This window comes from Bidens hawaiensis, unplaced genomic scaffold, assembly GCF_021521415.1.
Source record: "Bidens hawaiensis isolate Kalapana, Puna unplaced genomic scaffold, B.hawaiensis_p1.1 tig00103190_1, whole genome shotgun sequence".
NCBI lineage: Eukaryota > Viridiplantae > Streptophyta > Magnoliopsida > Asterales > Asteraceae > Bidens > Bidens hawaiensis.
The window spans coordinates 406-16,520 of NW_027504732.1; the positions used below are offsets into that span (position 1 = coordinate 406).

At 35.9% G+C, this 16,115-nt stretch overlaps 1 protein-coding gene across 1 annotated transcript; it reads right to left on the reverse strand.

Moving 5' to 3' along the window:
* Positions 1 to 12,626: 12,626 nt before the first annotated feature.
* On the reverse strand, positions 12,627 to 16,084 carry LOC143608180 (DEAD-box ATP-dependent RNA helicase FANCM-like). Its single transcript, XM_077083333.1, has 5 exons — positions 15,931 to 16,084; positions 14,681 to 15,076; positions 14,183 to 14,237; positions 13,909 to 14,049; positions 12,627 to 13,143 (listed from the first exon to the last, which is right to left on the reverse strand). Exons 1-5 carry the CDS (start codon positions 15,971 to 15,973, stop codon positions 12,627 to 12,629), a joined length of 1,152 nt encoding a protein of 383 aa, XP_076939448.1. The 5' UTR covers positions 15,974 to 16,084.
* Positions 16,085 to 16,115: the final 31 nt, after the last annotated feature.

A 16,115-nucleotide genomic window follows, 5' to 3' on the forward strand; every position in this document is an offset into this window, starting at 1 on the left:
AGATTTGAAGATCGAGATATGAAGCTACTGCCAAGGGGGAGTCTGTTGGTACATGTGTGTCAGTAGTTCATAGTCTAGCATTTGTAATCGAGTCTGTAATGCAATTATGTTTTGATTACGTTTATATTTGTAATACGCGAAGTTGTCAACAAGTTCGCTATGGCGAACTTGTTGAACCAGCGAAGTTATTGACAACTTCGCCTATGGCGAAGTTGTCGTGTATGATCGGAAATATGAATGGGGTGAAGAGCAGGAAACGGCGTTTCAAACGCTAAAGCAAAGGTTGTGTCAAGCGCCAATCTTAAGTCTCCCCGACGGAGACGATGGATTTGTCGTATATTGTGACGCATCCCGTAAAGGGTTAGGATGCGTGTTAATGCAAAATAAAAAGGTCATAGCCTATGCGTCTCGACAGTTAAAAGTTCATGAGAAAAACTACACTACTCATGACTTGGAACTGGGAGCAGTCATCTTTGCACTTAAAATCTGGAGACACTATCTCTACGGTACAAAGTGCACCATATTCACTGATCATAAAAGTTTGCAACACATATTCGATCAGAAAGAAACTGAATATGAGGCAACGAAGATGGGTCGAGTTGCTGAGTGACTATGACTGTGACATTCGATATCACCCCGGCAAGGCTAACGTCGTAGCCGATGCCTTGAGTAGGAAGGATCGGGTTAAACCATTGCGGGTGCGGGCGTTGGGAATGATAGTCCAGTCAAACCTTTCGGATTTGATTCGAGTCGCTCAACGCGAGGCGTTGAAAGAGGACCAATTGGATAAAGAAGGACTTTACGGGAATGAGAAGAATTTCGAACAGCGTGTGGACGAAATTCTCTATTTCAAAAATCGGATTTGGATCCCGACCCTCCATGACCTTCGTGAATTAATCATGGACGAAGCGCATAAGTCGAAATATTCCATACATCCGGGATCTGATAAAATGTACCAGGATGTGAAAGAATTTTACTGGTGGCCAGGTATGAAAAAGGATATAGCCACATACGTCGGCAAGTGTACAACGTGTGCGAGGGTTAAGGCGGAGCACCAGAAACCTTCGGGAATGTTACAACAACCGGAAATTCCGGAGTGGAAGTGGGAACAGATCACAATGGATTTTGTGACGCATCTCCCCAAGACGCCCCGAGGTCATGATGCAATTTGGTAATCGTGGATCGATTAACCAAATCGGCACATTTTATTCCAATTAGAAATAATTATAACACCGAGAGACTTGCGCAAATTTATATAAATGAAATAGTGTCTCGTCATGGCATCCCCATCTCGATCATCTCTCCGATAGGGATAGCCATTTCACCTCCAAACTTTGGCAAGCTGTCCAAGAAGCGTTGGGAACACGTATTGACCTAAGCACAGCTTACCACCCTCAGACCGATGGTCAGTCTGAGAGGACCATTCAAACTTTGGAGGACCTGCTTCGTGCCTGCGTACTGGACTTTAAGGGAAATTGGGATCAACATCTCCCACTCGTTGAATTTTCCTATAATAACAGTTACCATAGCAGTATAAAGGCAGCACCTTATGAAGCATTGTATGGACGGAAGTGCCGATCACCACTTTGCTGGTCTGAAGTGGGTGACTCGCAGGTCATTAGATCGGATCTGGTCCAGGAGACGACCAGCAAGATTCTTGAAATTAAGAACAACCTGAAAGCCGAGCGGGATCGGCAGAAGAGTTATGCCGATACCCGTCGAAAACCGTTGTCATTTGAGAAGGGTGAAAAGGTATATTTGAAAGTATCACCGTGGAAGGGTGTGGTTAGATTTGGAAAGGCGGGGAAGTTAGCCCCGAGATACATTGGACCATTCATTATTACTGCAAAGATCGGTCCGGTAGCTTACCGACTAGAACTGCCTGAGGAACTAAGTGCAGTTCATAACGTGTTTCATGTGTCAAATTTGAAAAGATGTCTGGCGGATGAGACATCGGTGTTACCCTTAGAGGGTGTTCAAATAAGTGATAGGCTCAACTTCGTAGAGGAGCCCATCGAAATAGTGGACGGTAAAATCAAGCAACTTAGACACAATAAGATCTCGTTGGTCAAAGTTAGATGGAATTCGCAACGAGGCCCAGAATTTACTTGGGAACGAAAGGATGAATTTCGGAAGAAATACCCCCACCTATTTCCTCAAAAGGAAGTAGTTGACGCGTAAAATTTCGAGGACGAAATTTTTATAACGGGGGGAGAATGTAACGATTCCGGCAAATCCAGGTATACCCTAGCCGGAATATACTATTTACGTGTTATTTAAATATTGATTATATGAGTTATAGTACGTATATACGAGTATATATGATTCATAGTACGAACCTACTCGATTATATAGTGAATCGTATTGGAATTACAGTTAATCAGTGATCGGTTATTGAAACCCGAACGGATCGGGAACTACATTATAGACGAAGTATATAATGTTTAGTGATGTTTAGAAGTATTAATGCTTCGGGATAAGTGAATTATAGCACAGAAAAAGGATTTCGATTTATTGGTACGTCGGTACGCTAAACGAAACCTTTAACACCAAACCAAGCAAGAGACGATCAATCAAGCCGAAAAAGATGCGTAATTATTAATAATATGATGTTTTAATGTCATGGGTTAAGTTTTTAAAGTTTTTAAATCAGTTTTATGTAAATTTCATTTTAACCCGAAAAAACGACCATTTTAGGCTCGTTTTAAGCCGAATTACGAGTTTAAACGAGAAACGAACTGAACCAGACTATCCAAAACATTATCCGGATTGTGTAATCCAAATATGTGGCTATGGTGTGAAGTTGTGGGACCCACCCCCACCCCACTTGAGGCCGATCGGACCCCATAACAATAATATCAATTCATTTTTTTCTTTTTCTAACATAAACCACTCAAAAACTCTCTCAAATCTCTAACTCTTTCAAGTTTTTCTTCCAAGATCATCATATTTTAACCAAGATTTTGAAGGTATGAGCATGTTACAATACATAATCTTTGGTGTTAATTACTTAGTTTTGAGTTGTTTTTGCAAGAACAAAAGGTTCCAAGTGAAATATGGGTGAAAACCCGAGATGGAACCGGTTCTCGTATGATCAAGGGATGTATACAAGTTATACAAAGGATCTTGATCCAAGTAATGAGTTAAAAGTGTTTAGAATAAAATTTTACGGTTAAAATCTTGTTAAAATGGATTTCCAAGTGAAAGATGGGTGAAAACCCGAGATGAAACCGACTCTTGCATGATCAAGAGATGTATACATGTTATACAAGGGATCTTGGTCCAAGAAATGAGTAAAAAGAGTCGAGAACGGATTTTTACGGTTAAAACCTTTGTTTTTACATAAAAACCGACACTTTGAAAGAAATGGTTTGATTGTTGGTATAGTTTGCTTGGTATAGTGTTATTGTGCTTGTAAGTGTTGTATCTAGCGGCTAGCAAAGGCTAGAAACCGAGATCCTTGCGATCTAAAGCTAGAAAACACAAGATAGTTCGGTTTTCGTGTGTATATGAAATTTGGACAGATTTTCGTGTGCTTAGAGTCGGGTCACGAAATTTCACAGAGATGATCTACACATGAAAATATGAGATCTGTGAATTTTTGGTAATTTTTGGATAAAGATGAATATTTGTGGAATTTAATGCTCGGTTTTGGCCAAAAATAGTGAAAAATAGCTAAACATGATGAAAAATTCTGGAAAATTTAAGATAAGCTTTCTATAACATATAAAAGTCACCCACAAAATTTGAGCTCAGTTGGAAAAGTCTAAGTAGGCTTTCGGTGAAACGAGTTCTAGGGCTTTCTAGCTCGGTTTTGGGTGAAAATGGCTTGAAAAATGAGTTTTAAATTCTGGAAAAATTCCAGGGAGTTATGAGGATAGCAAGGATCATCCCAGAAAAATTTGGGATTTTTCTAAAGTGTTTTGGTATTTTTGACATATTTAGTGTATTAAAAAGGTTTAAAAATAGATAAATAAATGTAAATATAGGAAAATAAATCTGGAAAATTCTGTAAAATTTTCTTTCTGTCAAAATAAGTTTTGTGCAAAAATTTCAAGACCCGATACTAAACGGGTAATTATTTGTGCTAAAATGAACATAAAAAACAAATATTTAAAGCTTAAAACGTGTAAACCGGCAAAAACTCGCATAAGCGAGCTGACTGGTATATAAAAAACCTAAAAATGGACTATTTTCATAAATCTAAGTAAATTAAGTAAAAATAAATCATCCGAAAATAATTCGGATGATTTGGGTAATTTTACCCGATTTTACTGTTTCCGGCACCTAAATGACGGAAACGGGCCCCGCGGCCAAACGGGGTGTCAAACCGAGCTCTAATTTCACCACTTTAAACTAAAATAGCATTCAAACACCATTTTTGGGTTAAGTGTGAATAAACTCATTTTTGAAACTAAAAACGGATGACCGTGCTAGGCACGCAAATCAAGGAAAACATAAAAATGATAATTTTGACCGTCCGACTCTAAGTATTGGCACAATCTGAGTCCTTAGGAGTGTCACGGGGTTAACATTGTCCCCGGATCGAGTACAGTACTGGGTTAACAATGTCCCCAGATGTACCGATTAATACAGATTTAGTTTATGGGAATTATATAGTAACAACTAGATATTATATTACAGATCCCGGCACGTAGCTGTTCATTGTATTACCCACAGACTCACAAAAAGGTGGGTTTTCACAAGCCCCTTTTAATGAACTGTTTTAAATATTTTCCCGGGGCGGAAAGCATGATTGTGTTAAATTATCTAAGTACATACCAATCGTATGGAAACACTTGTATATTTTTATATATATATGGTATGATGCATAGAATAGATAATTTGTTTATCGGATGGAATTGTTCTGGGGTAACTTAGTTCCCAGAGGGTTATTGGATATATTTCTGGGTTAACAGTGTTCCCAGAGGGTATTGGATATGTTTCTGGGTTAACAGTGTCCCCAGAGGTTACTGGATATGGTTCTGGGTTAACAGTGTCCCCAGAGGTTATTGGATATGGTTCTGGGTTAACAGTGTCCCTAGAGGGTATTTGATATGCGCTGGGTTAACAGTGTCCCCAGGGGTTATTTGATATGTACTGGGTTAACAGTGTCCCCAGGGGTTATTGGATATGTTCTGGGTTAACAGTGTCCCCAGGGGTCATTTAATGTGATTTTGGGTTAATAGAGTTTTCATTAACGGGCTTAGCATAATTTCATCATTAACATATGATTTTTATACTGATCTATGGTTTATTTAAATTAGTGAAACTCACCAACTATTCGTAGTTGACCCGTTTTCTTTACATGCTCTCTAGGTATGCCCAGGTTGGAATGATTGATATGTGCTTAACTATCTGTGCTACCTGTTGGAAGCTTGCTGCTCTGTATTTTGTAATGAATATATATTAATGTCTTATTGGTAATATATGTGTGTAACACCTAGACAGTAACGCAACTCGCAACAATGTAATATGTTATAAATTAATGTAGTGGTATTTTCTTTATAAGCAATGCTGTTGATATTAGATGTGTCTGTTGCATCCCGTGTACGTTTCCGCTGCGGTTACGGGGTGTTACAAATTTGTCCGATTTGAGTTTCTAGATTCTGTAATGATGCTTGTTGACTTTTGAGGTCGGCTTCATGTTTTAACAATACTCCACTGATATCAACAGCTCTTGAGTCGGCCTTCTTCTCTGCTTCATTTGTTTTGGTCATAATTTGGATTAACATTTCTTCGATTTTTGAGTAGTTTGCATTTTGATGGCTACTGGAACTTTGATCTTGAAATTGGGGCTTTGGTTGGAAGGATTGATTCATCGGTCTTTTCTCGAATACGGGTAGGGGTTGAGTGTTACCTCCGTCTTTCCAACTGAAATTCTGGTGGTTTCTCCATCCTGGATTGTAGTTATTGCTGAAAGCGTTGTTCTGCCGAGCGATGAAATCGACTTCTTCCATAGCCATGATGACTTTTTTACAGTCACACTTGTCTTATGACTTCCTCCACAAGTGTCACATGTGAGTCTGGTTTTTGATAGCTCGGCTTGAAGTTGTTCGATTTTTTTAGAAAGGGCTTCAAGCTGGGTTGTGACAAGAGTGTTGGAATCGACGTGGTGTATTCCTTTATGGGCTGGTGTAGATCTTGGTGGGTTGTAAGTGAAACTCTTCTTTTCGGCATTCTCCAGGATTTCAAATGCTTCTTAGGTGATTTGGATCTCAGGTCTCCACCGGCGATTTGGTCGATGGCCTGTTTGTTTTGACTGGATTGTGCGTCAAAGAAAGTTTGTACTTGTAACCATACGCTCAGTCCATGATATGGACATCTTCTTAGAAGACTTTTGTATCTTTCTCATGTTGTGTGTAACGATTCATCATCAGCGGTCCGGAATCCAGTAATGCTGGCTCGGTTTTTGGCAGTTTTGTCAGTCGGAAAATATTTGAGGAGAACTGTTTAACCATTTGTTCCCAAGTGGTGATGGAACCAGAGGAAATAGATTCTATCAATTCCAGGGCTTGACCCCTAAGAGAGAAAGGAAAGAGTTTGAGTTTGATTTGATCTTCTAAACAGTTTTGTATTTTAAAGGTTCCGCAGATTCGTAAGAATCGAGATATATGAGAAAGAGGGTCTTCGTCGAGGATACCATGAAATTGAACTGAATTTTCCACCATATGAATGGTGCTTGATTTGATTTCGAAATTTTTGGTGATTTCGGGTGGAGCCACTCCATTGTCGCAGCCTTCGAGAGTTGGCTTGGCATACTGGCTCATGTTCGGCTCATTGTTCTGGGCCGCCATCATTTCTTCTGTTTGATTTTCTCCTGATGTGGTGGCGTCTACTGACTCGTCTTTGATTGCTTCGGCGGTCTCTGCAGTCCATTTACGTGCTCGTCGACGAAAGAGTCGTTCGGGTTCAGAAATTGGAGAAACAAGCTCAGGCTCGAAAGTAGAGGACATACGTGGGACAAAATCAAAGTGAAAACTAAAGTAAAAGTTAGCTAAAGTTTAACTAAAGGTTAGTCTAAGTTAAACTACGAGTTAGGCTAAGCCATTTTAAACTAAACTAAGGTCTAAATTGATTAAGCTAAAGTAAAGGTTAGGTAAAGAAAGGTTAAATTTAGGCTAGCTGTAAAATTATAGAGTTTAATAGTAAAGTAAAAAAAACAAATATAAAAGTTAAAAATTTGTACAATTATAGACAAGGATTAAATTAAAACTTGGATCGTTCTTAGAAACGTACAGTGTCCCCGGCAGCGGCCCCAAAAACTTGATGCGTGCTGTGCGTCGGGAAAAATATAAAAGATAGGATGATTTGCTTTTGCACAAGATCGTGTTTTAAATTTATAAAAGTTATTTCTACAAAGACTAAACGCACACAAAATAGGCAAGTGTACCTATCGTATATGTAGAATAGTATTGGTTAGAACCAAGTATCGATCCGTGGACACAAATGTTTCTAATAATAAATCGTTGTTTTACTTTAATCGGGGGTTTTTCATCATTTTGGGGTTAATTTTTGAAATTTTTATAAAATATAAATACTTATATATAATATATAGGTGACCAAGACGAGAAATTCAAAACAAGTAATTCAATTCTATGAAGGTTACCATCTAAGATCAAGAATCCACTCCATATTATCATTGATGATTAATACGTAAACATGTGGTAGACTTGCCGTAATAATATATGATAGATAGCTCCTTTCTAAGCGAGCATCTATGACATAAAATAGAGTAGCATGCGCATTTTAAAGTCGACCCTTTCCTAATGTCATGCTACCTCGATAATGTTAATTTAAATTGGCAAGTAGTTTCGTAAAGTAGAAAGATTAGGATTGACTTCGATTTCTCAAACACCATTTCTAACAAGTTCGGGTGGTTATATTTTATCACATAACCTCCCCTTGGTTGATTTAAGTAGGTTATAATTATACATTCCGTTAACATATGATTTCTTTAACTAGCATGATACCCTAAGCAATTGTGTTAGCAATGCCATTTTCGGATTACCAAAACTTAGAGAAATAGATCATAACTTATATCTCATCATTTCTAAGTACAATATAAGGATCCATGTTTCGATAAGTTATCAAAGTATTTCTATCTTTCAAGAACATGAATCGATCATGAATGATTGCCAATATAATTGACAATCACAAACTTTGAATTGTTGAATTAAGATGGTGAAACATTTCTCATCAAAAGATAATTGCAAGATAACTATGTACTTTACTAAACTAAACCACATGTTTTATATAATTATCAAGTAAAACAAAGATTCTTCATAGATATTAGATGGTAAATGGAGTTTAGCTCATAATGAGCATAGTTGTGAACATTAGAGTGGATGATGAAAACACACACATGATTTAACTAGATTATCAAGTAAAACAAAGATTCTTCATAGATATTAGATGGTAAATGGAGTTTAGCTCATAATGAGCATAGTTGTGAACATTAGAGTGGATGATGATAACACACACATGATTTAACTAGAACAATCTAACCAAATATGGATGAATCTTCCTTCTTAATGATGATGATGATGATGATGGATGATGATGGTGGATGATGATGATGATGAATGATGATGGTGGATGATGATGATGACCTCCAAGCCTTCAAACTCTTCACTAGATCTTCAATATGAGTGTTAGTGGGTGTTTTTATAACAGAAAACCGTATAGAAATCTCTTCAAGGTACACCCAAATGAGTGTAACATGAGCCACTATTTATAGGCAGTCTGGAGTGAGAAGCACGGCCCCGTGCTTAGGTAGGCCACCCCCTTGTTTTATTATGACATGTGCCAAATTCGTTTTGTCTTTTCTTGTAGATCGGCCCAGTGCTTTTGTTCCTAGTTTTTGTCTTTTTTTTTGTAGATTTTTGTCTTTTCTGGTGTTCAGAATCATGGGGGCGTGTTTCTTGAGGCATGGGGGCGTGTTTCTTGCTTTTTCTTGTGTTTTCTTTCGTTTTTCTTCGCCTTTTCGCTTGTTTCTTTGTTTGGGACTCGGTTTCACCTGAAATTGTATTTTATTATGATAAGTAGCCTTCTATGCTATGTTATTTGATAGAAATTGCAGTTTTTAGAGATTATTCGATGTTAAAAAGATGTATAATTTTATGTACATCACAAATCAATTATCACTTAGTTACACGGAATTTTAAGAAATCCTCAAAGAATTTTCCGCACAAGTAAAACCCCGAAAGAACTAATAGGCAGAGACAAAAATTAAATAAATCATCTTCCACAGAGAAAGAATCGGAACGGATGGAAAAATACCTTTGAGAAACGGAAAAGAAGCGAAGACATGCCAACAAAGTTTGGTAGGAATGAAGCATGGTCCGAGATCATCGCTAAATACGAAGAAAGCATCGAGCACAGGTCAAGATCCCTAAAATGCCCACGACTGCACGATGGTCCAACGAGAAAAGGCCAACAATGTACCCGCCCACGACAAGGATTCCCGTACGCCAGCTCTCTGACCAATCAGGAGCCAGTATCATGATCATTCATGAGAATAGAAGGTTCCATTGAGTGGGATAGCTGACCCAATCCTTCTCCTTCCCTTCGGCTATCCCACTCAATGGAACCTTCTCTCTAAGAAGAATACCAACAGTAAAGGGATCCACGTTCTCCTTCTCTCTAAGAATTACTCATCATTTACCATTATTTCTCACCCCGGAGAGTGGTTACGAGAAGCCCCCCCCCCCCATTCCACTTCTCGGAATGAGCTCACGGTGTTTGGTTTTGCAGGTTAAGGCCGCTAGAATTCCCAACAGTTAATTAGTAGTCACTCATCGAAAAGTATCAAGCTAAGCCCACCAGGGGTTAGGTTAGTATTTATCCATATCTCGGTTGGATGTTGATTAAGCCTACTAAGTGTTAACTTAGTGATTCTTCACAAGTATTTGAGCAAGTTTGGATTTTACAAAAGACAAGTATTTGAGGAAGTTTGGATTTTACAAAATTGACTTCACCAATTTTATAAATGATGTCACACATCAATATGTGTTTTTTTATAAAGCTGCTAAATAAAAAAGAAAAGACCATAAACGTAATGGTTAAATGATCAAATATATTTTATTTTTAAGTGTATGGATGTATATGCTTATGAACAAACCTATTAAGACTACTTTTATTAGTATCTAATTACCTATCACGGGTTGATTTATCACTTGTCGACCTACTGTTGGTTTTATTAAAACATAAAAAAAAAATAAAAGCAACAACCTAGTCGTTTGGACGACATTGGCCGTTACCCAAAAATATTCAAGTTTATTCAACTCTCATGCCACTTGTCCAAATTTGGCTGGCATATTATTTTTTTATATTTCTAAGTTTTTTTTATGTGATCATCCTAATATAAATTTTATTAAAACATTGTTCGTTAAAATCTCATGTACAAAATAAAATAAATATTGGCATTTTAATTATTTCCTATATTTAAAAAAAAATAACTTTTGCTTATTTTGAAATAAATAAATAATTTAGAGAGTGCGGTAGTATAAATACAAAAAAGTCTTCGTTCTAAAAAAGTACAATAAAAGATAACTATACCCTACATTTATTAAATAAAATAATAGATTGGGTTCGGTCATAAATGTGTAAAATTATGAGTTAGGTTGGATTGTGTACGTGGAAAAAATATCTTATTTTATAATAAAGTAGTATAAGTAAGATATGTGGTTAAGCATATTTGTATTTGTTTATAACAAGTAACCTAATGCCTTAAAGGTTTAGAGTGAAGCTCGTTTAGAAACTAATTTCTCAAACACATAAATGATGAAAGAACTAAACTGCCTACAATCGGTCGTAGATTCCCTGACTTGGCTAGGAGCCTAGTCCCTTCTTTAGACAACAGAAGAGAAGGAATTTCCTTCTTGTCCAATACTAATCGTACTTCTAGCATGGAAGGCCTTCAAGGAAGTCAAGGCAATTACCCCCGAATGGTCCTTGCCAGACCTTGTCCGGGCAGTAAGTGGATAATATTTCAGTACCCTAATCTAGACGTGCACAAATAAGCCGGTTCCGGCCTGACCCGGAACAGGTTCCAGTTCGTACCCGGTGGACCTAATACCCGGTTTGAGTATTTATATACCCAAAATTCTTACCCGGTTTCACTTATTATTTCCTCAATCGGTTCGTACCAGGTTCCATTTTGGAACCGGTTCCGCCGAGTATTTAGCTGCAGGTCAAAAACTAGCCGTTAGAACCGGTTCCAACGGTAATATAGCCGTTGGAACCGGTTTTTGAGAGTAATATAGCCGTTGTAACCGGTTCCGACGGTAATATAGCCGTTGGAACCGGTTTTTCTTGTCCAAAACCTTTATATAAATTGTTTTTCACCCCATGTTTCACCACTAAACTCAAAAACAATCTAAAATACTTCTCGTTTTACAAACCCGACCATCCGACTCAAAAATATTATGGCACCCACCAGGTTTATGACTTACAAGGCAGAGGAGCTCGATCTTTAAAGGCAGGTCTTAGTACATACTCGCTTTTGCATTCTTCGAGTCGAATCTACGCATATCAAATTCATTATTGAACAAATTCATGAAAAACTCTTTGATCAAAAGGCTATAGTTTGTTAAACTACTATAAATCACGACGAAAAAACTAAAAACTAAAAACCAAAGCTACTAGTCAGGTTTGAATCAAGGGCTTACGTGTCACCATGACTTTCCTAGCGTAGAAGAAAGAAAATAAATGTTCTAGAACATCCCCCAATGCTTAAACGTTTCTGGTATTTTCATCTGTTTTCCATTAGTTTGTTAATACAGTAGAAACTCGATAAATTAATACTCGATTATTTAATAAAATCTCTAAGATAATATTTTTTGCTAGTTCCGACTCGGGGATAGGGTGCTAAATTAATAATTCGCTAAAATTATAAGATAATACATTTTTGATAATTTTTTTAGACCTAATATAAAATATAAAGTACTAATTCCTTATATATAGCATATTACATGAATGATTTATGAAAGTTTCTTGAAAATTGACTCAATTGTCTTTTGTTTTTTTGTTGAAATCAATTTCCTCTTGAATCTCGTCTCTAATTTTCCTTAGCATGGTAAGAACTTCTAGTGTTGTTTTCCTCATAGCTCAACAAGAAATTGTTCAATGTGATTGCCGCTTTAATAGCTTCGTTTCGCGAAGGGGGCTCCATTGTAGAACTTTCATCATCTTCTTCATCGATATCATCTTTATTAATTCCAATAACGCTTTCAATAATTTTTTCATCAGTCAACAACTGTGCAACTACATTTTCTTCTGGGTGAGTCAGAACATCTTCAACATCCATTTCATTGCGATATATAAATATATAAATTAATAATTATTAATTTATCGATTAATTAATAACTTTTTTAATTATTAAATTTTGATGATTTCAAATGTATTATTTTATAAAGTTTATACTGTATGACTAAACGAATTCTCAGATGGGTACGAAGTCTCAAAAGACACGCCAATGGTTTTGAAGAGTGTTATAAAAAGCAACATAAAAAGACTAGCAAGACAAGACGTTTGCTAGATAAATCAATTGCAAGTGTTCTCGTCTAACACTATAAATAATTACAAGTTTAATATTTACATGAAAATTCAATTACATCAATCAATCAAATTCCCAGATCAAAGGAAGGCAAATCCAAAAAATCATCTTGGATTTTCGGTTCGTCACTGGACACGTTTGATCTGGACCTCAACTGTTTAGAGGCTTGTTCCTCCAATGCATCAAGATCAATCCCTTTATAAAACTCATCATCATCATCATCAAGCTCATCCGCCTGCCATATCATGTCCTTGCGCGCATCAACTTCCGGTTTTAAAAATATTTCCTTCTCTAAATTACAAACCGGAAGAGGCCCACTCGCACCTTGAGAAAAACTCAACTTTCGCCTTTTGGTGTCGTCTGCGGGTCCACTTGTGCTGGGAATTACAACAATATCTGAAGATAACCTTTTGGTATTGTTGTTATTAATATAATTCAAATGGGCAGACAACAATGATGATGGTGAATTCCCATTTGTATGAAGAGATAGATTTGTAGTCCCAGCTTCACTTTCATCATCATCGGTTGGAATCGTGTTGTCGGGACTAAAATCAACTATTGGTGATTGAGTGAGTAACGACCGTCTGCCATATAAACATATTAAAAACTACAAAACTTAATCCAAGAGTCAAGACTGTAGGACTAATACCAGTAAATAATAACCAAGTTTCATGGCTGTTCATCACTCACGTTTCAGTTTTGTTTTAATGTTGGGAGTTTAGTTTCTAAATTCGAAGTGCAACGTGCATTACCGGCTTAAAATGTTGCATGCGCATTGTGTAAAAAATAACCAGCTATACATGTTGCAGATTTTTAAAGGATTAAATTAAAGAAACAATTTGAAAACTTGTATAAATATTTGTCAAGCCAAAAGGATTAATATCTAATACACTCATCAAAAATATTTCAATGTTCATATTTAACCATTTCATTAAATACAAATTACAACATGACCCTTTATCGTTACACTATAAACTTCCGTGTAACATGTCGTAATACAAATCTTAAGAGAAGGGTATAAAGGTCATATGCTTGGTTTGATTACATTTTTTGGCTAAATATGATATTATAACAAGTTTTGAAGAAGATATACTAAATTATCCCTATACTAAACTTGAAAAAAATGTTCGGGCAAATGGAACAATTGTGAAACTTGGTCAGTAATACTGTTTAATGATATTGGCCCAGATTATAATGCAAATCATGTTGTTTAGACTGTAACATTTACAAAATTCAACTTAAATAAGTTTTTTATATCCATCAGTTTTCTTTAAAAAAAAATAGTGTGATCATGATTAATGTCAAGTGACTGAATCAACTTTGAAGATAGAAAGGTTTTAGAAACAGACCTATAAATGGCCATCATGTCAACTTGATCTGTTTCCGCCTGCGTGGCTGCCATTGTAGGATTAATTCTGTCATCAATGAAACTTCCACAATAGGAATCTTCCCCATTCTCAACTTCATCATCGGATGCTTCAGAAGACGCCCTGAGATTTTATCGAACAAAATTTCAGCTTTAATAATATTATTGATCACAAAAAGTGAAAATGGCATTGCATAGAAATCAAAATGCCAAGTAGTGGAGAATTTATTATTATTGATTTAAACATGTGCACGTACTCGGCTTCATCATCGATAAAAACCCGGGCATTATCGTTTAACAGCTTCCTGCTACCTAGACAATGAAATGGCATTTAGTTAGTGCTAAATGAATCATGCAATAAACATATTGGGTGTTTAGATGTGCGTTTTGAAAGTGATTATATTCAACTGAAAATAAGAATTAGTTAACCAAACAATCATAATCAATGACATAATGACTTTCGCAGAGCTTGTAAACGAACCGAATAAATACAACCAGAGCATGTTCATGTTCGTTCATTTAACTTAAACCAAACAAACAATCGAGCATAAAAAAATAAAGGAATAGGATTTTCTTGTTCGTGTTCATTTATTTGAAAATGAACATGTGCGTGTTCGTAAGTTCGGTAATGTGTTGGACCTAAAAAGTTATTAAAACTAGACTAAACTGTAATGGGTCGAAAAATTTTAAATGAATATATTAACGAACGTAAGCGACCAAACTTAAACAAACGAAAGCAGGTAACATCAATTTACCTCTAGAAGCACGACCCAATGGAGCACAAGATCTATCAGAAACTGATGAACGGCCTACAATTTCTTCTTTCCCACTTTTGATATCACAAAACTTTCTCAACCTTTTAAGCTTTTTCTTGGGTTGGCTAATTGACTTTTCACCAGAACTTAGAAGCCAATCTTTACTATAACTTTTGTTATACAAATTTGTCACAGGTGTTTGCATTTCTTCCACAAGCTTGGAACCCGAAGCACACTTTTCTATAGAATTATTTGGTAAATAAAATTTTGAAATTCCTATTTCTTTATTAGGAGTGGTCTCGTTTACCGCCTCATCATTCTTACTTTGACCCAAATGTATGAATTTAGTATCATGATCTGGAGTTGTATAGCAATCTTTATCTTTATTTGATGTGCCTGCAAAATCTCAAATATGGAAACTTTCAAAAGTTGTTAATTATAAAAAATAACCATTAGGATAATAACAATTTGAAGTGTCAAAACAGGTTATTTATTTTGAATAATCAAAAGGTATAAATAAAAGAGTGTTAGTAGTTGTGGTTCAACCCAACCTATGGGGTACTATGCACCAATTCCTGATATTAGCAATCGATTATGAAAATCCACTAAAATCGAAACAAACTTTTCGTTTTTTGAAAAAATAGCAAACATCTTACCTTTTTACCGACTAAGAGAACTGTTTTTTCTTTTCTTTTAATTTTTTTATTTTCTAGTAAGTTATTTTACTTCGAAGAAAATATAAAAGAATAACAACATAAACAATACTTATTGTGATTACAAAAATAGTAAAAAAAAATTTAGACGAAGTCACATAAAAAAGGTCAATTTTGTCTTTTTATGTGACTTTTTTAATTTATAACTATTTTTGTAATCATAATATGTGGTTTTTATCATCATCAATGTAAAAAAAGTTAATGAAGAACAAAACAATTCAACATACAAAAATGTTCTTTTAATTAGTAAAACGGTAAAATGGTTGCACCTTTTTCACATAACCAGAAGTTCATTTCGATTTTAGTGAATTGGTGCTTGGTATCATGGGATGGGTTGGGTTGACCCACACCCACTAACACTCTCTTTCTGAAACTTTTGATTTCCAAAATAAACATCAATAGAAAAAGAAGTGTTGTTACTTTAAGGAAATTGTGCGTTGGATGGTAGAATCAGAATTTGAGACATAATATGTTTATAATTTATGTAAAAAGGCCAAAACATATATAATTAAGAGGAAATTATATATATATACTTACATTTATGTACCGGGGACTCTGGAACGACACCACTTAATAACATATTAGTTAATCGAGGGCTGAGATCAACCGCTTCAACTGAATGAGAATCATCATCAATAACATTAGTAATCACCGTGCCAATAACTTCTTCTTTACAAATTTCCTCGTCTAATTTGTCATCATGCAAATCATGTAAAGATGTG